Source organism: Trachinotus anak, unplaced genomic scaffold, assembly GCF_046630095.1.
Source record: "Trachinotus anak isolate AG129_WGS33_773 ecotype Australia unplaced genomic scaffold, CSIRO_AGI_Tana_v1 ptg000002l, whole genome shotgun sequence".
In the NCBI taxonomy this organism is placed as follows: Eukaryota; Metazoa; Chordata; class Actinopteri; order Carangiformes; family Carangidae; genus Trachinotus; species Trachinotus anak.
The window spans coordinates 25,081,179-25,104,947 of record NW_027273853.1 but is presented as its reverse complement, the minus strand read 5'-3'; the positions used below and the strand labels follow the sequence as shown (position 1 = coordinate 25,104,947).

The 23,769-nt window shown below is 40.1% G+C and overlaps 1 protein-coding gene across 3 annotated transcripts in view; it reads right to left on the bottom strand.

The window, feature by feature from the left end:
* Positions 1–1,848: 1,848 nt before the first annotated feature.
* ranbp10 (RAN binding protein 10) overlaps positions 1,849–23,769 on the bottom strand; it is a 30,775-nt gene continuing 8,854 nt past the window's right edge. For 2 of the 3 annotated variants that reach the window (XM_071457804.1, XM_071457823.1), the window contains exons 3-15: positions 19,574–19,626; positions 12,833–13,000; positions 12,685–12,707; positions 11,589–11,773; positions 10,872–10,984; positions 10,327–10,435; positions 10,064–10,212; positions 9,731–9,947; positions 8,599–8,738; positions 8,209–8,360; positions 7,153–7,264; positions 6,284–6,425; positions 1,849–5,208 (exon numbers count right to left, since the gene is read on the bottom strand). In XM_071457804.1, coding sequence (XP_071313905.1) covers positions 6,295–6,425; positions 7,153–7,264; positions 8,209–8,360; positions 8,599–8,738; positions 9,731–9,947; positions 10,064–10,212; positions 10,327–10,435; positions 10,872–10,984; positions 11,589–11,773; positions 12,685–12,707; positions 12,833–13,000; positions 19,574–19,626 — 1,552 coding nt within the window. In that variant the 3' untranslated portion in view covers positions 1,849–5,208; positions 6,284–6,294. The remainder of the gene's footprint in view (positions 5,209–6,283; positions 6,426–7,152; positions 7,265–8,208; positions 8,361–8,598; positions 8,739–9,730; positions 9,948–10,063; positions 10,213–10,326; positions 10,436–10,871; positions 10,985–11,588; positions 11,774–12,684; positions 12,708–12,832; positions 13,001–19,573; positions 19,627–23,769) is intronic. The other variant, XM_071457814.1, reaches the window with a different exon arrangement.

Below are 23,769 nucleotides of genomic sequence, written 5' to 3'. Positions count from 1 at the left end.
CTGCATTTTGTGGAAGTATAACACAGCAGGTCTGCTTTGTCATCGCAGAATGACTGGCAGACTGTATATCAGCAGTTATCATGAACTTGACTTATTGTTTCATACAGCGATGTCTTACAGTCACAATGACCAGACACACAAACAGCTAACAACAGACCTGTAATAAACACAGACTGCTTTATACTCAGGTGTAATGTATTGAGATGCAAATAAAGGATTTATTCTTTGAGCATTCAGAACTGCATTGAAAAATTCTTATATTTCTCATTAAAAAATTGTAGAATACCCTAAATAATTTCTTTATTTATGGGCAATTGATAAACATTAAATACAATATTATTCTGGTAATAATATTGTGTCACCATTTTGTCTCCCCTTATTTGAATCTAAAAAAATCTGAGATGTGGGTAATTAGTTTACTTAACAATATCTGGTCTGTCCAAAATGCACAAGATTGACGATGTGAGCTGATAGATCTAGAATTTACTGAATTATTGCTGAAATAAGTTTTTTTTTAGCTAAAGTCATACCATAAGACATGCTTACTTTTCCTCTTTAGGATATATGATGTAAACCACAGAGGCCTGTGTGTTACACAAGCATTCATTATAACAGCACACACTTGAGGGCATGCACTTCATGCCTGACAGGCGATATGTAACCCATCAGCCTCAATGTTAAAACCACTGACAGATGTAGTGAATAATAATGATTATCTTGTTACAGTGACACCTGTCAAGGGCTGGGATATATTAACCAGCAGGTAAACAGACTGTAAGTGTGAGGTTCTAAGCAACTTTGACAAGGGCCAAATTGTGATGGCTAGACAACTGGGTCTGAGCAGCTCCAAAACAGCAGGTCTTGTGGGATGTTCCTGTTATGTAGTGATTAGTACCTACCAAAAGTGTTGTAAGGAAAGACCACCCATGTAGTGGTGACAGGGTCATAGGTGCCCGAGGCTCACTGATACATGTGAGGAGCAAAGGTTAGCCCATCTGGTCCGATCCCACAGAAGAGCTACTGTAACCTTAATCCGGGCTAACATAAAGCTGTCAGAACACACTGTGAGGCTGCGTTGCTGCAGAGTGGTCAGAGGGCCCGAGCTGACCCCTGTCCACCACAAAAAGCACCTACAATGTGCATGTGGGTGTCAGAACTGGACTATGGAGCCACGGAACAAGGTGACCTGGTCTGATGAGTGTGTGGCCTTTGTTTTTCAGGAAAAGCTTGAAAAGTCAGGGCTGGCAAAGCCAAGTGTGCAGGGCCGAGAAACAGGAAACATGTTAGAACAGATCTCCCAGTGGCTGTTTCTGTCACTGTTTCCACACTTTCATGCTGTTTTGGGAAGGCGACTTCTCACAGGAAATTCCACAATTATCACTTCAGTGCCATTCCATGATATAAAAGCTAGCAACACTGCTTTATGTGTGTTAGTTAACAAGAGCAACACTAACAGCACCAATTACCCTCCGTGTTCCTTTGAGAGGAGTTTCAATTCATCAGCCTTAAGACTCAGCAGCCCCTGACACTGACAGATCTGAAGTTATAAGTAAGTAGTTTCAATAGGTCTCCTTGAAACCCCATTTAAACCTGTATGTGGCTGGGATGAGTCTATGCATTTACATTAACTCATTTTCGTTGCTTTTGTGCTCACAATTTGCTTACATCCTATGTGACCTGCTGCTTAATTACTTCAATTTTTTTTTTTACATGTCCTATTTGCAACAACACTGCATTAACAGGTCATTATTCTGCCTGTTTGGCAGTTTGAAGTCTCGAATCCACCTTACCTGTGAGAGGAAAATGATTAAATAAAAAAACACACCGAATAAAAACAGATCAATGATATGCTTATGGATGTATTTTAATAAAAATAAGTCTGTCAAAATTAAACAGAATACAATATTTCTTCTTTAACATGTTTCCAGTACATAGGTATTTTTTCAATTATCATTTTTCCTTTTTTATATCATTTTAAAGGTTTTAAAAGTCATGCTAAGTAGAGGGTAACTCATCTCACAATTGTTTTTGGGTTTTTTTTGTTGTTTTTTTTTTACTTTTTTTGCTAAAACTCAAAAGTCAAAATATGAAATTAAATTCATGGTAGAAGTCAACTGTGCACAGCTTATCTGTGATGCCTAAATCCATTTCCCCGGCCTCTCCGGAAGAAGTCCATGTGGCTTCAGAGGCCTTGGGGCCCATTTCCAAAACGGTTCACATCCCTCCTTTCCTTAAAACAATCACTGATCACACCAGTGGCTATGTCTATGCAGGGAGTAGAGGAAGGGTGCATGGTAACAGCGCTGAGACACAGCCCAGGCTCAAACACAAAGGACAGCTGGGAGACTTGTTCCCTACAGGTATGCAACAGAGGTTGTTCTTTCAGGTACAGGTGTGTGTGTGTGTGTGTGTGTGTGTGTGTGTGTGTGTGTGTGTGTGTGTGTGTGTGTGTGTGTAACAGAAGTCCTTTACAGCTGTAGAAGCAGATGTCAAGTGTGTACTGTATGTGTAGTTATTAGAATAGTTCCTATTATAGCAGGTGTGTTTATAAAAAAACAGCTTGGTATAAAGTTTGACCACATACCCTGTAGTAAACCCCACACTGCATACACACATCTATTAATCCATATTTCTCTACCATAGATGGGAATTATCTCGTAAATGGAAATATACATTTCAGGGTGGATCCATTTCCCAGGTCACAACAAAGCAGCCAGAGTGACAGTTTGCCACTAGTCAGACAACATTCAGTCATTGATATTTGGTAGAGAACAGGTCCTGTGTAAAAACAAAAGTAATACATTATATTTTAGATAAAGCCAAGGAAATTTTTTTAAAAATCAAAACCCATATAGACTAATGATTAACATCACAACTGGGTGCAGTCAAGTCAGAGTTGTAATGAACCATCATCAGTTTCGATACACAGAAACAGAAAGCAGGTGATGATGATGATTGATTTTGACCTCCCAAATTAACAACTGTTAATCGGCGAGATGAAGAATACACAATTATGGATAAAATGCCCAAATTACATTCAAGCTTCTATAAGAGGAACCAACATGTCCAATATTAAATAAGTAAACACATCTTTGTGAAATAATCAATAGAGATACAATCATTTAATATTTAAAAGAAATAATCTAATAAATTGAACTTTGGTAGCAAGCTGCTGTTGGGTACAACACTTCCATCATAAACAAGTGTGTTTATGCTTGTTTATGCATAGAAAAGTGTGTTTATGCTTTTAACAGAGTTGTGTAACTTTCTCTAACGTATTAAATCCAAGCTCATTAGCCAGCCTAAGTAGTTAGCCGGCTTGGCAGGTAGCATGTGTAGCCTGGATAAGTTAAACAAAAAGAGCCTGTTCATGAGCGGCAGCAACTAGTTGGGTGACTCTGAATTAGCAGTTAGCTAGTAAGTTAGCTGCTAGCAAACAGGAGCCAGCTGGCTAAAGTTCAGTCAGCAGTTTCTGGCCCTCTCAAGAGAAGCTGGGATAAAAAGTGACCAGTTAGTGACAGTAATATTGAAATTGACTTCTAAAAACAGACTTTATGTGGATTTATTTGATGTTTTAGTTATTTTATATTGAACATGTTGGCATCTAAAAGTGAGGAGTGTTTCACAAAAGATGCTGTTCCTGTAATTGATGTTGTTGGGAGCTGTATGTAGTATTAGGTAGTTTCGTTACTACTAATGCGACTCTTAAATACAAACTCCCGTATAGAAGCAATCTAATGACTTCTTTGTAAATCTCGTAGTGGCCAGCAGCAAACCTGAACAATAAGATGATCATTCTTTTCCATGTTAATATACAAGGTGGAAAACATTCTGGGACAATCTTCTTGTTTTGGGCTACACATTAAATAAATTAGATTTGACTGTGTCTCTCTATCCAGTAGCAGGGAGAACACAGTCAAGTTTATGGTTGTTAGAGAAATGGAGGAGTCTGTGTGATAAAAAAAATACCTTTTCCCTACAAACAGGACTGGTTTTAAATCAAAAGAAATGAAAGACTGTGATTTAATTATTGCAAAGTGCACCTTAAAATAAAAAAAACAAATTACTTCACCTCTTTATTTGAAATTCTAATTGTGATAGCACATGCACAGAGAATGAACTTAAGACCCCTGGAGTGGATTGACTTTTAGTCATACAAACTCTATGCTTGTTAGTCTGCCTTTGATACTGATTTTCTCTATGCTGGGCTCAAGGTGACCACAGCTGAACTCTGCCACCTGCAACCACATCACTGATTGGATGATGCTGTGATATTCACAGCAAAATTAAGGCTTCAACACTTCCATTATTCCAATTTAATCCCTTGTCGTCACCCTTTTCACCTGGTTACTGGTGGTGTTTGCCACTATAAAGCCCCTTCAATTATGTTTTATGCACAATTGACATTTTTAAGGATGGGTCCTGTTCTTTGGCTGCTAACCTGTAAGCTCACAGTATTTCATTCTTTCAAAACCATGGCAGGTTCTGGCAATTTCAAACTTTCCAGAATAATTGAGGATTCACTTTTGTCTTAGTGTTGACCACTGTAATGCATCAGCCTTGACCAGAGCTACTGATCTGCTCCACACAGTCAGAGGTGATTTCATGCTGACAACTTGTTTGCTCATCCTATTTCAAGACATGAATGCACTTCCAAGTGGATATTTTAGGGGGATAAAGGGCTCAGAGCTTGTATTACAGAGTCTATCTGTCTTCAATATCTTATCAAAGATGACCTAATATACCTTAGGTTTTGTTATGCCTGACCTACAGTCGTGGGGGTCACCGTGTCAACCAGCTGTGGGTATTGTGGTCTGTGATATGGTGAACAACAACAATGTGAGTAAAATACTGATTGTAGGGAATCAAAATCCACCCATTGAAAGAAAGGAAATAATAAAAAGGGGAATTACAATTTGTTTTGTCCAGGATGAGCACGACAAACTGACAAAAAAGAACTAAAAAAAAAAGGCTAGATAAACAGAATAATAATTAATTATCTTTAAATAGTGTCACACATTTTTTTATTTGATAATACTAAATTAAAAGGAAGCCTTCTTCTCTCTTGCTCTCCTCCGCTCTTCTGTCTGTGCCGCTGACTTGGTCTGACGGACAGCCAAACACACCAATCACACGCATGCTCTTTCCTCCGTCGCCATGACAACTACCTGCTGGACATGCCTTCTCTCAGTGCTACTTAACATTAACCTGTGGAGAGATGGGTAGTCATCTAAGCAAAGTAATGGTTGAATGTAGCACAGCTTGCATTTATATTCTTGTACAGCATTGACATCCTGTTTTGGTATTTTCACTTTGTTTGGGAGGAATTCCTCTGTCTTTGAAATGTGTATCTTGTCCAGATGTATTTCATTTTATGCATGTATGGACAGTGTAAGCAATCATTCACAAGGTGTCCCACTAAACAGTACTGCCATTATTATTCCATTAACTTCTATAAAGAACACCCAACATGCCAAATGTCGCATGTCATTTACCTAAGAGAATAAAACATAAAAGCTAAAGATTTCATTATTTAGTGATAAGAGTTAACCCACCAACGACCAACATTGTGTAAAGCATCAATATTGTTGCTATGGTTACGTCTAAAGGCTAGGCTACAATGAGCACTGATTTGGAGCTGTGATTACTGTTAAATGACACAACACTGGGCCTCATGCAAGAAATTTTTTGTTTTCTCATCCTAAACCTCTCTACATCTTTCCATCATACATTCACTGTGAAACTGTTTGTTTCAACTTGATGAAAACCACTTGTACATGAGATTTGATCGTCAATAAATCAACTATCTTAAACTGAGGCCACCTATTCCGCTCCATTTGTGGTTCCATTGACATTGACTTTCACACTGCAGAGTCCTGATGTCAGAAATCAGATGAGAACGAAGGGGATCGAAGGAGTGTCACACTCATGAAGATGGATGAAAGAATATTTTCTATTACACACTACATGATGTTACACGGTGAGTTGAAAGTTGAAAAAAAACAAATAAATCAAAAAAGTGTTCCCCCTCTTGACAGAGGCAGACAATCTGTACATGACTCATACAACAAGTCTGGATCACTTTAACTATGAAAAAAATGAGGAAAGGTACAAATTCTTTTTCATTACCTGTACTCATTCATGCTACTCATGAACAAATCTGTACGACTGGTTATTGCATGAGGCCCGTTATGTACAATCTACCTTTCTAACAAATAACTGACAGTTAATCAGAAACAAGTATTCATGGAATAGATAGAATTAAAGATCATAATTTACTCACCTGGACCGGGGCTAGTGCAAAAAGTTGTCTACTCTGGCGAAGGAGCAGGAACCAGACCGAACTCGGGCCATGAGCTGAACACACTCTGTGGCCTGACCCAGTGCTAACATCAGCGGAGGCTGCTTAGGCAGATTTTGGGACTCTTGAGCAAAAAAACACAACCAGGCAGGGAAGTGACACATGAGTCACAATGCATATGAAATTTTCTATAATGATATGAATTGTGAACGGGAGTGATATTTAGTTTTCTTTGTGTGTTTGTGTATCTTTGCTTTCTGTTTTTTGAGGGTGTATTTAAAAAAAACAAAAAGATAAAGGAGAGGAACAATGCATCAATGTTGAGTGTGTCTTTGTATGAGTGTAAATTTTATTATTGAATGAGACAGTTCCTGTTATTTTTGGCTTATTCTTAAGGGACCATAGCAATACTTAAGTGTCCACTAATTATATCTGTTCCTTTGCTGTTTGGATTTGAGTCTCACTCACTGCACTGTTGAAGATATCAGAGCCTGTTTTTCTAGCTTCAAAAAGAAGTTGTTTGTACAGACAAAAAAAAACAAAAAACAAAACAGAGATGGAGCAGATAATTTGATATATTTTGTCCAGTATTGTATCATTTTCATACTATCATGTTATGCTTATGCAATGTGACAGAAAATAGCCTCTGAAACATAGAAACATTATACTAATTATATTGTAACATCCATGTCTAGGACAGTAGATGATTTCAAACGTGGTACTTTGGCTATAAGTACAGGCAGACTGCCTCGTGGCTGTTACATTACCTTGGAGTTACAGTAAAAAACTGCTGGTGTAGTTTGAAGACACATATGTCAAACACAGTATGTGTGTGTGTGTGTGCTCTTTACCCAGTATGGCGCTGTTGAGAGCGGAGCAGAGTGATTCTCTCTGCGTGGGATCTAACTGCTGGCCAACGGGACAGTTCCACGGGTCTGAGTACGCTAACAGGCTAAATGCATCCTACACAGACAGACAGAGACCAACATCAATACAACACTGCAGTGCACACATTCACAGCTTGTTTGGTTGGAATTTACTGCAGATGCAGCATCTGGGCACAGTGTGTGTGAAGACCACACATTAATGTTTGGTCAGTATAAATTAGAATAGGTCAGCTATAATCAAATGTACAAAAAGGCCACCTGTCACTGCTCGACAGCCATTGACAATTAGCATCTGATGTACCAGTTTTGTGCAGATTTTAGCCTCTTTCAGCTCATTGTTTTGGTTCTCCACCTTTGCATAGTCTATATATTTGAGTCCTACAGGTGTCATTGCCATTTAAAGCCTGCGGTGAAAATAACCACACAACAGGTGTCAGACGTCTGCCTTCAATGGGGTGATAATGCTGCTCTGAGTCTAATGGGTGTGTAAGCAGATAGCAGCTTACTTGGCTGAAAGTGCAGCGCTGTACATGAGGGCTGCATTTCTGTTACTTTGGAGTCTTTCTGCCCCCTGGTGGTTACTAAACCAAATTATGTTTTTTTTTTGGAAATGTGGCCATTTCTATGGGTTTAGTTTGTCGTGATAGAGGTTTTGCAATTATGTAATGAGCATACAATTCTTATGATATTAGAAAACAATTTGTGGTTGACTAGAGACAAGCCCTTAGTGCTAATGTTATCATTATAGTACAGCTTGTATTGTTTTGCAAGGGACTTTATTGTTGGAACAGCTGCCCCACTACCCGACTTGTTGCAAGTTTGTTGGGATCTGTCTGCTTTATTACCCTGAATAAAACATCGCTCCTCCTGCAGCGTGGACAGAATATTGTGACCAGGATTTTAATTGGTGCCAACACAGGAAATCTTTTCAGCGCAGTTCTGGCATCAGCTCATATTCTGTCGTAGCACAGCTGTTTGTTGAGCTCAAGCCTGTGTGCACGTGCGGTTATGTGTGTGTACCTGTAACATCTTCTTATGCGTGGCGTTCTTGCCATACTCGCGGCACAGCTGTTCGTTGAGCGCCTGCAGCTCCCGTCCAAACTGGATCATCCTCTCTGTGGCTGCCTGGTTTCCTCCACAAAGCTGTTTGCCATTACTACAGCCCTCATCTGCTGGCAACAGACACACACACACACACACATACATACATAGTTACAGTGCACACATGCTGTAAAAATCTCCTGTGGAAAGCTGGACATAATAAATAGGGAAAAAGTGTAAGCAAAAGATGAGGAATACGGCATAGAGATGAATCAAGTAAAGGGAAGAATAAATAATAAAGAGGAAGAATAAAGCAAGAAAGTTGCAGGAGTATGTAAAGCTGTTGTCTGTGCATGTGTTTGTGTGTACCTGTGACCCCATTGCCAATGCTGTTGTCGTCTGGCTGAAGGATCTCTTCATGTTTGTATGTCCCATTCATGATCCGCGCTGAGGAGCCCTCAACAACCCCGTTGGTATAGTGCTCTGCTTCTATCTCCATCTCACTGTCACTACACACACACACACACACACACAAACACACGCACACACACACACACACACACACAGAGCAGACACACAGAGCAGACACACAGATAAAGAGACAATACCACACAGAAATAGAAAAGATGGTTTCACAACATAACAATGTAAACAAACTGTTCATATTTAATGCCCCAGGTCACTTGGCCATCCAGTCATTTTGATCTGACACATTGTACAAAAACATACTTAATATGATACTGAACTGAGGTCATTTTCTAAAAAGATTTTTACCAGTACCCTTTAACTTTTTTTTTTTTTACCTTTATTCCTACAGGCTATTATATTTAATTATCATTTACATTACAGATGGACAAGTCTCTCAAGGAAAGTAGCATGAATGTAAATAAGTCCCTACAGAAAGTAAAGCAAGTCAAACTGCAACTGGATTATTTTTTCCACTGCAGGAACTAACTATAACTAAATGTTGGTGCTGCTCAGTAGCAAGTTTTTTAAATTATGTCAGTGGCTGCTTACTTTGCTGTTTATTTTATACTCACTAGTCTTTAAACAGCATTTAAGGGGAAACTATTCTTATAGCAACAGCTTCCATTGTAACCGGTGTAAACTTGGGGCCCATTGCAAGGAAATATTTAAGAGACTATTATATTATCACTGTAGTTAACATAAACCCTACCAATCATGATGCCATTGTTTAAGTTAATTAGTTGGAATATTCAGGACACTGATTCATTAACAACATTCAAAAAAGTCCCTGATCATCTTGCTGGAATGAACGCCTGTGGTAATGATTTATGAATGATAAACGATCCCCATGTGGCCCATTTAATGATCAACTGGCATCAGACCACTGATAATACTGAACACATCCCCAATCACCTCTATTTATTTATCACCATGTTGTGTAATATCATCTAATATCAGTGCCAGCACCCAGATCCACACCTAATGCCCCTAAAGTCATCAAGTCGGTGTTTTTCGGACTGACAGGCCTCCTCACCTGGTTTCCTGGGTGCTGTTGGCGCTGTGCGGCTGGCTCTTGGTGGAATCAGAGGAGTTGGACTCAGAGTAGTTGACTGAGGAAGGGGAGGAGGAGGTGGAGGAGGAGGCGGAGGAGGACGCGCTGGGATATTTGACACTGCTGCTGCCAGTGCCGCCGTGGCTCTTTGACTTGTTGGGGGGAGTCACCCCATTACTGCAGGTAGGGCTGTCTGCTCCTGGGTGGAGGGACAACAGAAACACACATCTCATTTCTCCAAGCAACTGGGAAAATCATTCTCTATGGTGACTGTTTTCTTTGTCAGTGTGTGTGTGCATCATGTTGCATGTGTACCTCCGGTGTGCAGGTGTGTGTTGCTGGCTCCATGATGGGGGCTAAGGCTGGGTGAGCCGGGGTAACTGTCCTGGGACTTAGGCGAGCGAATCGTCAAGCAGCGAACCTCACTGTCTGTACCGTTCACCATCTCCACAAACTGACGACACCTAAAGGGCAGAGCATACTGGTGTTACTGGTAAATTACTGGGAGATTGATTTATTATTACAGGATCTGTACTGCATCTGCTCTAGACCTTCGACACACAGCCACAGGGACTTACTTCAACATGAATAGTAGGTTGGGGTTGTGCTCTAACAGGCCGGGATAAAGCTGCTGAGTAGCTTCTATGGCTTCACCCACCCGTCCTGCCAGCACCAGCTTCTGTATTCCTATTACACAAAAGAAACAAGATGCTATTTACAGTATATTGATCAAAAAGCACCATGCTTTCACAGCACACATCTGATAGAGGCCAGTGCGTCATTCATAGAGACAGCAGGTCAAACAATACCCACAGTATCTAAGTCTGGAAAGGTTTTACTTGTAGTCATTATGGAGTATCTGGGTTTGATGGCAGAAAGGTATTTTTTGATGTAAGAACCATACATATTAGTGCAGCGAGTCCCTCCATCCATTGTCAAAGTGGTTACTGGTATTATTCTAGACTACTTTACCTTAGCTAGTGAACAGGAGAACTTTAACAACAACACAAAACCAAGAACTTCCTTTGGTGCCGTTAAATGACTTAATATATAAAGTATGTAATATTTGCAACAAGTTAGGTGAAAATGTGAACTAGTGTGTGTGGCTGGTCTGTTCACTTACTCTGTCTGTTCTTTATAGATGTCTGGTCCTCTTGTATCATGGTCTCTGTGGCTCTGGCGAAGGCTGTTGCGGTGGCACAGTACCCATGGTGCACCAGGTAGCTGGACACCATACTGTAGGCAAAGCATGACAAAAGAAAATGGTGTAAACGTTGAATTTCTGAAACTGATTTACCAAAGTACACCAGGTTTTTGTAGATATCCCAGCTGGAACATTTGAACTCATTTAACCAATTTTATAATGAATTTACAGTCAATAACAATTTTACTCCACATGTGCTGGAAGCACTGCTCAGTCTGTGAGACTCATCTCACCTTGAGCTTGAGACTTTAGATTAATAACAGAAAACCTTGCTTGCAAACTCAGGATGTGGAGTTTGAAGGACATGCATGTTTATGAGGCAGGGAGTGTGCAATAAAAAGATGCATTGTGGGTAATGTTGGACCTAGGGCCTGATCTTGAACTATACTAGGAACTGAAACTCTTTCCAGCCTCCATTCTGTTTTGATCTGTCTCTTGCAAATAAAATAACTGTATCGAAGAGCTAAATAGATGGAGCACCTTGTAAGGGTCAAACATAATAACATGATACAATTGCGGTGCTCTACACTAACTCACTACCCTACACTATGCTGAGTGGTAGCACAATAAGAAGAAAGCTTTACAGTTTTATAAAACAAACATTAGTAGCTGTAAGGACTTGTTGCTGAATCTTACTTCTGCAGGACGGCCTGCCATTCTCCCAGTCTTTCTCCTATGGGGAAGCGAGCGATCATGCCGTGGATCTTGGCCCGCCATTCACTCATGTAGTCCTCAATGTCAAAGACAAATGGCTGCTGGCCAAAGTTAGCGTCTACGATCTCACCCGGGGTCTGAAGCCCCACAGTGGGGTACAGATTGGGCTAGTAGATGTTAAAGACAGAAAATAATTCAGGTTAAAAATGTCAGTTTCTGCATTTTTAAGCATTATAAGTATTTGTAAAATACTGAACAACATTATGTCCTGAGGCAAATTCATGTGTCATAGCATCAATATACAACTAAGATAAAAACCACAAGATAAATATACCCTGGTTTGTATAGTATATACATACTTCAAAGTTTTGTAATGGAAAACTAGAGACCTGTGTTGTAAAGTTCCTGTAAATGGATGTATGAATAACTTACTAGTCTGTCTTTAAATTATAGTGATCAGTTTTACACACTGGACTTTGTCTGCCACCAACAGGACATGAAATTAACCAACACACAGCTGAATGCTGCTTAGGTTTGACAAGGGTTAGTAACTCCGTCTGCTCCTGCAGCCACTGTGGCTTGCAGCCAACTGAAATGTTGACTCCCTGTTCTATTCTTACGACCAGTTTGGTTGGTAAAAACGTTAAAGTGGCTGTTTTTTGTTTTTTTTTCAGGGGAATGTTCCAGTTATTGTGGCCACTTGACAAAAAAAATTAGTTTCCAACCCAATTGCCAAGAAAAGCTGCAATTAGATATGGACCTGCATGGCTGATATCCAGTTATTCAGTTTGTCAGTCTCTACAGTCACAGGAATGGTATAATAAGGATGATATGGGTTTTGTATCATAATATTGGTTTAATGTGTAGGACACTGTGTGACATGTCTAATTTGTTAAGGTATATACTGTATATTTTCCCTAAGAATTTCCTCTAAAAACAAACAAGTGAGGTGGGATTTGAAATGTGAAATTAAAAGCAATTCTCCAAACACTGAGTATTTTTATAGCCGTGAAGCAGCTGCAGAATAAAAACTGAAATCAGAAAAGTCCCTTATTTATACTTAGTCATGGATACTTACAGGGAGGTCTGTAAAGGCCACACCTAAAGGAAAAAAAAACAGTTAAAGTTATAGGTATATATGTACTGTTATACATGACAGCTCAGTCAATAAAGCAAAATATTTTTTTAAAGTATCCATTAATATATCACAATTTAAATTCACCGACCTAAACTGATGCCATTTTTGGTGTAAAAGCAAGTGTTGTTGATGAGGTTAACGCAGCAGCCAATCACGTCCCCTGTGGTGAATGTTGGGCCGTATGGTTGGCCAGTCCCAGAGGAGCAGAAGGAGTGGCCGTCATCTCCATGGTAACCGTATGAGTGCTTGTCCCATCCTAAAAATAGGACAAGGATTAGGATTAATATTTTACTTTATACTTGACCTCTTATGAAAAATGTGTTGTGAGTCAAACCCCTGGGACTACTGACACAGCTAAAGGCTGATAAATATGCATGTTGTTTTACAGCAGTAATACTGCACACATCAAGCGAGCACAACCCCTCAGTATGAACAGTTTCTGATTCCACTAGAGCATATGAGGTGAAGTGACTTGCTCGAGGTCACTCATAACAGCGGTTTCTGCCAAGGGAAGGGAGACAGTTACTCATTGACTTCTGCTGCTCAGATTTTCCCATCTGACTACCACTGCCTGTAAGGCGTCTCATGAAAATTCTCTCACACACACACACACACACACACACACACACACACACACACACACACACACACACACACACACACACACACACACACACACACTTTCTGACTCCTTGGCATGTGGTGCAGTGCCATGAATGACCAGCAGGAGGATCTGGTCTATGTAAAGAAACTGGTGAGTCACTGCCATCAGGAACAGCAGCCCAGGAGGCTGAATCAGGGGAGTACTGGGAGGGGAGAGGATGTCATGATTTGCTCGTGAAACTCCCTTATTTCTTGTTCCTGCTGGTCCTGATGCAGGTGTATGCAACTCTGAGCTATTTATTCAGACAGTTTCTTACTGCAGCTGTAAAGTAAAACACTCATTCAGTGTAACGTGCTGCGTATTGGGTAGTGTATTTTTATGGCCTGTAACTTCCTTAGAAAATTCTCAGAAGTTTTGTGGAAATAAATCTAATTTGGCACAAATGATAGAACAACAGAGACATTGTTGAACAGGCATTTTTCACAGCAGAGATTTTGACTTGTCATGGTAACAATAATTCATAATAACATCAACAATGGTTTCATCTAATAACATCAGCGATGATCCTCGCATTGTGAACAATGTGCTGATATACAGAACATCAGGACCCTGAAACTGAAGCTGCTTAATAAAAGTCAGACATCTTTTCCTACTCTGATATGTCAAAATGTCTTTCATGAGGAAGACTAACTGGTTCCTTTCCAGTTAATAAATCCCACATAATTGCTAGTGTAACGTAGAGCAGTGGTTCCCAAACCTGTTTGGCTTGAAACCATTATTTTTTACCTTTAATTTACCAGACAAGGCATTAAGAACAGGTTCTTATTTACTACGACAGCATGGCAAGTGTCACTTGTAGGGGGGTATAAGGGCAAACAAACACCAAACAAACAAAAACACAGGGCAAGAAGACAAAGAAAACAAAGATGACTGACTAATTAATCAAATCAAACAGAAGTACAACATTTACAAGTACAGTTACCAATTTTAAATAAAGCGGTGTATGTTTCTGATCCCTCCTCAAAGGTTATCGCTTCAGAGTGGACATGAAAGTAAGTTTCCTAACTAACAAAGGAAAAGTTTGACAACCTCACAATGACAGCAAGACACAGTTATGACACACACACAGAGTCACAGGGTAAAAACAGTAACATCCCCGCCATCGGTGGTGGAGAGTAACTACTCAAATATAGTACTCAAAGTGATAGTTTGAGTTATTTGAAGTGGGGATGTGTGAAGTATTACTGCAGGTAATACACTGACGGTGTATAAGTACCTCACACAACCTCACTTCAAATAACAGGCACTTCTGCTTAAGTATTTCCATTCTGTTACTTCATATATGTACTCCATTCAGAGGAAATACTTTACTTTTAATCCACTACATTGATTTATTACTTAAGTTACTAGTTACAAATAAACAGACAAACAAAAAAATATATCAAGTGCTTTACACAATAAAAATAACCCCACTTCCCAATCCACTGAACAACTGTTATAAATAAAGGACTCAATACAAAGAGAGACTGAAGAAACACTATCATAAATGTTGTAGATTTGCAGAAGCAGGATAAAAATGTAAAAATTCAGAATAACAAAATAAGACAAGAAAGAGAAAAGTGAAGTGTGAAAAAAGATAATAAAATGCTAAAAGACAACAGATGTATTGAAGTGAGTAAAACCAGAAATAAGAAGTAGATAATAGGATAAAAAAAAATGGCATAACAAGTAGTAAAGCAGCCTATAATGTATAAATAAATAAAATAACTTCAATTAAACTAATGATAGGTAGTTGTGTTACACAGAACAGCCAGAAGAGAAGAAGAACAAGTAAATGTGTAAATGTATAAATCATGCACTACCATACTACCATGGTAATGGCAAGTGCGGTTAAAAATAAATGGAGGTTTCGGGTTATGGTCTCGACAACTGCTCATTTAAAAACTAGTAGACACTGCACTTCCTCAGTTCCTGCAATACACGCACCAAGTTTGAGGTCGACCGGATGAGCGCTTGTCAAGAAGATCGAACGACAGACAAAGACAGACAGACAGACAGACTCTTTACTAGTAGGACGTAACATCTTTCTAACAGAGAAAACAAGGCAGACTTTAGTTACTCCAGTGAATCCAAACTGGCTGAATCATGTCCAGTAAAACGGATGAATGGGTGGATCTTCAAAAACATCATATCACAGAGCAGACAACAAGGCAACAGCTTCTGAGCTCTGCAACAGGATTCCTTTACGGCAAGAGGAAACGACTACATCAGAGATTCACATTCAGTTATTTTGGATGGCCAGCCTGTTGTGTCTTAACGTCTACACTAATGGAGTTTTGCGGGAAATTCTTCCTCCTGTGGCGAAAAGGATCCGAACCTGACAGCGCTCGGCTTCAGCTCGCTGCCGATCTGTCAGGGTCTCTCCTCAATCACAGCTTGTCTGTCGTTGCCAAAAAGCAAAGCGGGGTTAGTGAAAGTAGGTCGTGGGTGAGCCGAGATATTAGATGCGTACTAGTATATGTTATCTGTGAGCATTAAAAAAAAGTATTAACCTGAGCCAAATGTATGGGTTTCTAGCTGTGTTTGTATTTATTTCAAGTGTAGTGGTGTGTTTCTTTAACCTTAAGTGCCAACTGTTCTTGCTCTCTGCATGCGTTCTTTTGTGTATATGTGTATATACTTCTGTTTGTGTGTGTGTGTTGAGGTATTAGATTAATCTGCTGACAGGGATATTGCCTCTAAAGCCAGGCTCACTGCTCCAACATGCTAATGAAATGGGCAGGCCTCCACTGCAGGATCAGCCACAGAGGTCAGCAGTGGAGAACAATGTGCTATTAAGGGACACACATCCATATAGACCCATATGCTCAAATGTATGAGTTCATCAGCACACACAGTCTGTTTATAAATACCACACATCGATGGGCAGAAGAGTGGGGACAAACACAAGCAAGAACACTCCGAGATGCAATCAGTCAGTCCAGGACACACACAGATAAATCCACGGAGTTCAGAACAAACACACACTGGCACACAAACACACTGAGTCAGTCAGAGTTAAGGCAATCAACAGTAATCTGTCTACCAGGGCTACAGACCATCTGTGGTGGAATCCTAGCAACCAAAAATATTATCATAACTAATGTGTAAGGAGGTTTGAAAAACATGCCTGTCCACACAACACTGTTCCACGCTGTTCCACCATTTGTGTGACATTTGACACATGTGAATCATGAAGAGAGGGGAATGGATGATCTTTGTGTATATGCGTATGAAAGAGTGTGTGTTTGTATGTGGATCTAGAGTCTGCTGAACAGGCTGCCCCAGTGTCCACAGCATTCCACAAACCTCGGTCACTGGACAGATCTTGACTGGTCAATAAGCAGGCCAAACGGCCCCAGACAGGCCTGGAAAACCCACAATGTGATTGGTCAGAGCAAAGCAGTGGTCTGATTGGCTGGGAGAGGCAAGGGGCTTTACTCAGGCTCTCTGCTGCTAAATGGCTACTACGCTTCCTCCTGTGTCATCAAAGACTGCTGAACCATTCACAGACGTTGTTGTTTGTTTGTGTGTGTGTGTTTGTGTGTGGGCCAGGGGTTGAGGACACAAGAAGAAAGGTAGAGTCATATCAGAGAGTATTATATAAATGTTCACTGTGGAAAAAAGGGAAAAGCAGTCTTTTCCTGTATTTTTTATGACACAACCATGTGACGGTCTGCATTGCTATTTGTGTCATCAAAGTGTATGTCAAGTACACAATACATAGTTCATGTTTAAGTGTCAGTAAACAAAGCCTTGTATGATTGTTGTCAAACTGACTTGATTTCTTCTTAAGTCTTTAGAGTGGTGAGTTTGTTCTCTGAATATTAACAGTGGACTCTGTGACTATGGTCTGGATTGAACTTTATTTTCACATATAAATAAATTCCAGTCACTGGAAAGGGCCATGATGTATAAAATGATTGTGATATAAATAAATGAAACTAATAATAAAAGCTGTCCTGTGTTTGCAATTCAGTGTTACACACCATTCACCATGTTTATTTTTATATTTTGTTTAAAGTTGAATTCTGAAAAATCCAAACCCTCCACTGATTTCACTCATCATAGTCAGTTTACGTGTCATGGAGAGTACTACTCAGCCTGTGAAAACAGTTGCATAATGTCATCTGTGGCTAAGGAGGAGGTTTGTCATAGAAAAAACAAACCTGATGAAGTCACGGTTATGTCATCCAGGTTTTCTAAGTTTAAGTGTGGAAACTACAACTTTATGCAAGAAAGACTACCTTACACACTGGGTTATGAGGTCTGAAAGATGTGGGAGTTTACCACACAGGGAGGGTCCAGTGAAAGACCCGATTAAGTTGCATTATGGGAAGTGTAGGATGATGGAATCAGCATTTTGGGGGCTTAAAGGTACGTTGGGTTTATGAGCACTTATGGTGCTACGGTGCAATGATTTAACGTGTGGGTTTTATTCATACTTTGCAAAAGTACTGATGCTAGTTACATGATATTCTGCTGATGGACATTTGATGACAGTAACATGGCAACAAATGTAGCAATGCACCAACAAAGGCAGGGAAGAAGAGGACTACACTCAAACACAAGTGTAAACAAATTTACACTTTAAAATGTTACATAAATCTGCTTTGAAAATTAAAGAGAAAGGAAATGTGTTCATATTTGTCAGATCTGAAGGATACACTCAAGATACAATGAATTTTGGTGAGTAACACTATAAACATTATTTTGTTTGTTTATAAGACAACTCCACAGACCTTTAACCCAAAACTAGGGACTGAAAATCAGAATATTGTCGATTGGGCCTCTGGTTCACTGACTTGGACCATTTCTTTTATATAAGTGAAATACTAAATATGTTTTGCATAGTTTTGTGCTTACTGTTAACCTAATTTAATTCAGCTGTCAATAATGCAGTAGGTTTTATCACATGTAGATATACTGAGTAAAAAACTGAGTACAAATTTACACTAACAGGTTATTTTTGGCATAGTTTGTACGGTGAAAGTGGTGTGACAGCACCCTTAGATAATGTGGCAAACACAGTCACAAAATGCCTTATAAACAAAACGCATATTATATTCATTTAACTGGGTGTGGGCTCAAGCCTAGTTCCAAAATACATTTCTATGTAAAATACTGAGCAAACCAACACTACAAAGTGAGAGGCAATGTTTGTCCTAAGTTGGATCAGTTTGAGGTCAGACGCAAGCTCAAGTCAACCTCATCTGTCACTGCTCAGTGACATGTCCTGACATGTTCTTTCTGCAGCTGTCAGACTGTTCGGACCAAATCCACAAACCACATACAACTACTATAGCAATGCCAGACGCCATCATCTCCTGCTGCTTTCATCCCCAAATCTCATAAATGTGGGCACATTGCCAAGTACTTTCACTTATCCACAAAATACAATTCTTGTCACTTTCTTCATTCCTTTCATCTACCTTTATACCTTTCCTCCACAAACTCCACACATGCATCCGCCAAAGTATCAACCATCCAGAGTATTTCTCCCAATAATACTGTTCCAAAAATATCTGCAGTCTGAATTAAAACAATGAGTTTGTGCTAATGATCAACTTTTTTCCAGTGTTTACATTGTTGATAAGAAATCTCCCTATTCTGTGATGTTAAGTCTAAAGTAAAACAACCACATTCACAGAATTATCAATGCTTGATTGTTATCTGAGCCTTTGGGTTGAAGGGCTGGAACCGTTGGCCAATGAATAATTAGAAATGTTAAGGGTCAACGTTCAGGCCAGCCTCTCCACGGTGGTTTAATTGTACTGTGCAGACTGTCCTGTGAGTAAACGAAATTGAACAAAAGAGGAAAGCGCTGCAGGATGCTGTTCTTCTCAGCTTGCCAAAGCGCTGGTCCGATCTGCTAAGTGGCTGAATTTCTGGCTCCAGACCAGCTAGCCAATGCTATTGCTGGATGTTGGCATGATGAAGTGCTCGCCATACACACTGTTCATGTTCACTAACCTTGAGAATCCTTATTTCACCCCATCTCGCAAATTGCTCCAGCCACAGACTTCGTCATGTTGTTGCTGCCATCTTTGCATCAATAAATTCAGACATCCAACCGCCCGTTGTCACATCCTCAGATTAATTTCACCATCGATCTATCAAACAAATGTCTGTCTATCCATCCCCCTATCTTGTGTGTTATGGTGACATCATTCACATGTTACTCACCAGGCAGCCTGTTCATGTTGACTCCCTGGGCAGACAGGCCGATGCCCATGTACCTACACACACACACACACACAGGAAGAAAAATTCAACTTCAGTAGATTTTACACATTACATACCACATTTAAACATACCTGTAATCATTAAAGAGTATCAGCTCCCTCTGATCTACCCTAATTTATGTGTTTTGGGATGAGTAATCTTTGAAGAATATTCAGATAAAGCTCTGGATCAAAGTTTAATGTGTGTCAGGCAGAGGAAGCTTTGAACACACTGTCTTTGATCTCCTTTCATATTCCAAATGGCAAAACTAGTTATTGCAGAATGAACTGCCTCCGATGTCTAAACTAAAAATGGCAGTGAAAGTTGAAGCTTAGGGGTCAACACAGACATCATAAGTCTTGTCCCACCAGGATAAGTGACTGACCTGCATCTTTTTCATGTAAGCGAGCTTCTGATAGCAACAGCAAAAAAAAGCTATTTGCTCACTTGAAGGAGTCATCAACATTGTCAGCTGAACACATCTGGCATAGTCTCAGCTCGCTTTGACACAATGCTGTTGTCATCACTCAAATCCAAGCAGTAAATTTGTGGTCCGAGATGAATGGGTGGCCTTTTCGCAATTTGTTTGATATTTACTCAGTGGCACCAAGGATGTAAAAGGAGGAAAAGCCATCGGTGTCACGGCAACCACGGCTGTTGGCTGGGAGATGTTTTGAGTTTCATTTCTGTACCAAAGTACAGAGAGCAATACTACCAACCCTAGAACAATGCCACCAGCATGGCTAAAAATGTTGTTCTGACAGGGGTTACCCAAGTGATGAAATCTAAACAACCAACGCTCAAGAACAACAATAACAGAGATCTTAGTTTATGCTTTGTATCCTATTACAGTAATTGTTTCAGCCAATCTAAACAAATCTTAATGAACCTTTGACCAGTTCCTGAAATAAAAGAGCCTGTCTTAAGTCCTCTTTCTTTGCTTCCCCAGATGAAATGTTCATCGGACAGGTCTGAGTCATGAACCTGGCTTTCACTCAAAGGCAGCTACCTGCGTGGCTGAAATGCACAATGTCATAACAATAGCAATGACAATTTTTTTCCTCACCCACTTGCAGGAGGAAAATTTTTTTCCACAGACAGTTTATTAATTGCTGTTCCACTAATGTAATTTACATGCTGATCTGTCCCTGTGGCATCGGCCAGGTTAGTTAGACTAAAAGTCAGACAGGTAACAACTAAGAGGTGGCAAAAAACCTAAACTACACAACTCAAGAGAAATGTTTTGGATTGACCAGCAAAATACAAATCAACCATGTGTATTAAATGGTGAATTTTCAATGAAATCCTTTTTATTGTTGTTAAAGTCAAGCAGAAATTGTGGTGTTTGTTTTGATGTGTGTTCTTATTTGGCCAAAATTGTTACTATGTATGGTGCCCAGAGCTCCTCTGCGTATGGTACTGTATGTACAGCCAAAAGATTTAAACTATGCAACACACAACAGCCATAATATCATTTCAGTTTATAATTTACTACACACAATTTATGTAAATTTAAGGCTTTTACTCCATGTTGCTTAAGAGAGTGAGACCTGAGGCCATGGTATTGAGACTTTGGATTAACTTGCCATGTTTCAGTGGAACACCTTAGAAATACACTCACAGTACATGTCATGATAGTGAATGACATGGCAGTATTTCCTGACACACCGCGTCTGTCTGCACCCTAAGAATGAAAGGAATGTCAATTGTGCTGAGTCTCTGTATGTAGTTATTTCATGTCGCGACTTAAGTATGAATTTAATATGTTGTTAAGTTCTGCAGCTGGTCCAGTGAACCACACAGTTCCTCCATGTGACCAAACTGCAAGCAGCCAAATTGATTTGGTAGACCTTCCTATTTACAGTTAAGGTAGTAGTTTCACAGACACTCCCACATAGCAGTTGTGCTTTACGCCACCGTTTTGTTCTGTCTCACACTGAGCTGCTCAACTGGAACTTGGGAGTGTTAACAGTGTATTATGTAACTTTTATTGAGGAGAACAGAGGAGGGTTTTGGTTCCAATACAAAGTACAGGTCAAACGGTGAGGTGGGAAAACCAGAAATCTAAACACCTGGCAAACAATACATGGATTGGTTTAATCCTGGGGGAAATAGTTAGTACTCATTGTACTGAGGTCTATATATCAGTACTAGCAATAGTATAATAAAACTGTGAAAGCAGATGTGGTTTTTGCACAAATGCCTGCAAAAGAAAGGTGTTGACAACAAATAAAATTTCTCTGAAACTAGTCTGCCTTGCATCTCTGTTAGATGTTCCTTTTTGAGTCACGTGTCTAATGTCCTTTTCCTGTTTTGGTTCAAATGTCACATTCAGATAGAAATTGTGCAGCTAAGGTGAAGCTTTTGATTTGACAGCTGCACAGAGGTTCGACATTCAGGTTTTGCCCCTCAGATTGGACGAGTCATGGCTTGTTGGTAAAGCTGCCAATTTTGGGTTGTAACATCCCAACTTTCACTCACACAGCAGATAAACAAAACTGTAATGTCTACCACTGTCGATGCCACTCTTTCTGCTGCTGAAACGTTTGGACAGCAGGACAACTGACGCAGATACTGGCAACAAGATGCTAATGGAGGTTGTGAGTGACATCTTTGGAGGCACTGTTGTATTTGGCAAGTGATATAAAGATTGCTGTCTTTATGCAGACTCAAGGTGAGGGAAACGCTGCTTAAGCAAGTTTACAAATTTGCAACCCAGCAAAGTGACCCAGAAATGTCTGAGCATGAAAGACCAATCCCAAGAAGCGTTGATGGGTAAAGATACACTGATATCCTGAAATGTTTGACACATTATGGAGGAAAATACAACAATGACAGGACTACAGACAGGCCTAAGCTTGAAAACACATTAATAATCATTTGTTTTGGTACCACTTTCTTTATGAACTACTATAATGTAATACATGGAAACACGAACTGTCATGGTTACAGCCGTGCCTCCAGTTTATTGCTTGTGTTTCTAGTATTTCCCTTTCCCTTGTGCCTTCTGTGCTCCCCTGTCTGTCTCTGTGTGTGTGTGTGTGTGTGTGTGTGTGTGTGTGTGTGTGTGTGTGTGTGTGTGTGTGTGTGGGTGTGATGTGGGCGGGGTGCTCCTCTCCCTCTCCCGGTTCCTTGCTTGTTGATCAGCCTGCACACCTGCACACCATCTACTCATCAACTCAGGAGTATATCAACCTCGGTCCATCACCCACTCAGATCGCTGTTTCAGTCAGTGTGGTAGATCACGTTCTCAGGCCACTTCGAACTGTGCACTCTAAGCTCTGACTCTTGTGTTCACTGAAATACTCCTTGTCTCCCTGTGCCACAAGATCATAGCATGTCTGCCTTTTTCCTGCTAATCTCCCTGCCTGCCCATCAGTCATCTAGCCACACGCACAACCCTGTCTTCATCCCCACTCTGCCCTGCTTCACCAGCTTCCCTCAGCCCTCTGCCTTTGCCTGCCATGATCCTCACCTCCATCCACCTCTACTCTCTGGGAGCATACAATAAACTATTTCTTATTCATTCTAATTCCATGTCCATGTCCTGTGTTTGGTTGGTTAAATTCCTATCAATAATCATACACAGGTATATATCCTACTGTAGGTATGTGGAAATCTGGGAGGCCAAAAACATGCTTTCTAGCAACTGCTGGATTTAGCACAGCAACATAGTAAAATTTACTACATAACAGTTAAATTGTTAATTTGTGTGATAATATTTAGCATGTAATGTTTAGCACATCATCATATTAACATGCATACCATGAGCATTGTAAATGTGATGTGAGCATTATAAATGTCAACATGCTAATATTCAGCATGTTAACATCTTTCATTGTCACTGACATCTAGCATATTAGCATGTTTTAACCCTCATGGCAATCCTTCCAGTAACTGCCAAGGCCAACCAGACAACCTACAATGCTTCCCAATGCAGTCCAGTGACACATGGACCATGGAAGCTGAGACTTCACATAGTACACACAAAGAACAGCTAATAGCAGGAATATTGCAGGTTGATGCAGTTTTAGTTTTCTTTTTGGGCACAGTGATCATGTTATGAGAGAAACAGTGACTGTACCAAGGCTAGAAAGGGTTTCCCTTGTATCACAGCACACATGCACTGAAGCTTGTCCAGGCTTCTTTCTGCTTAC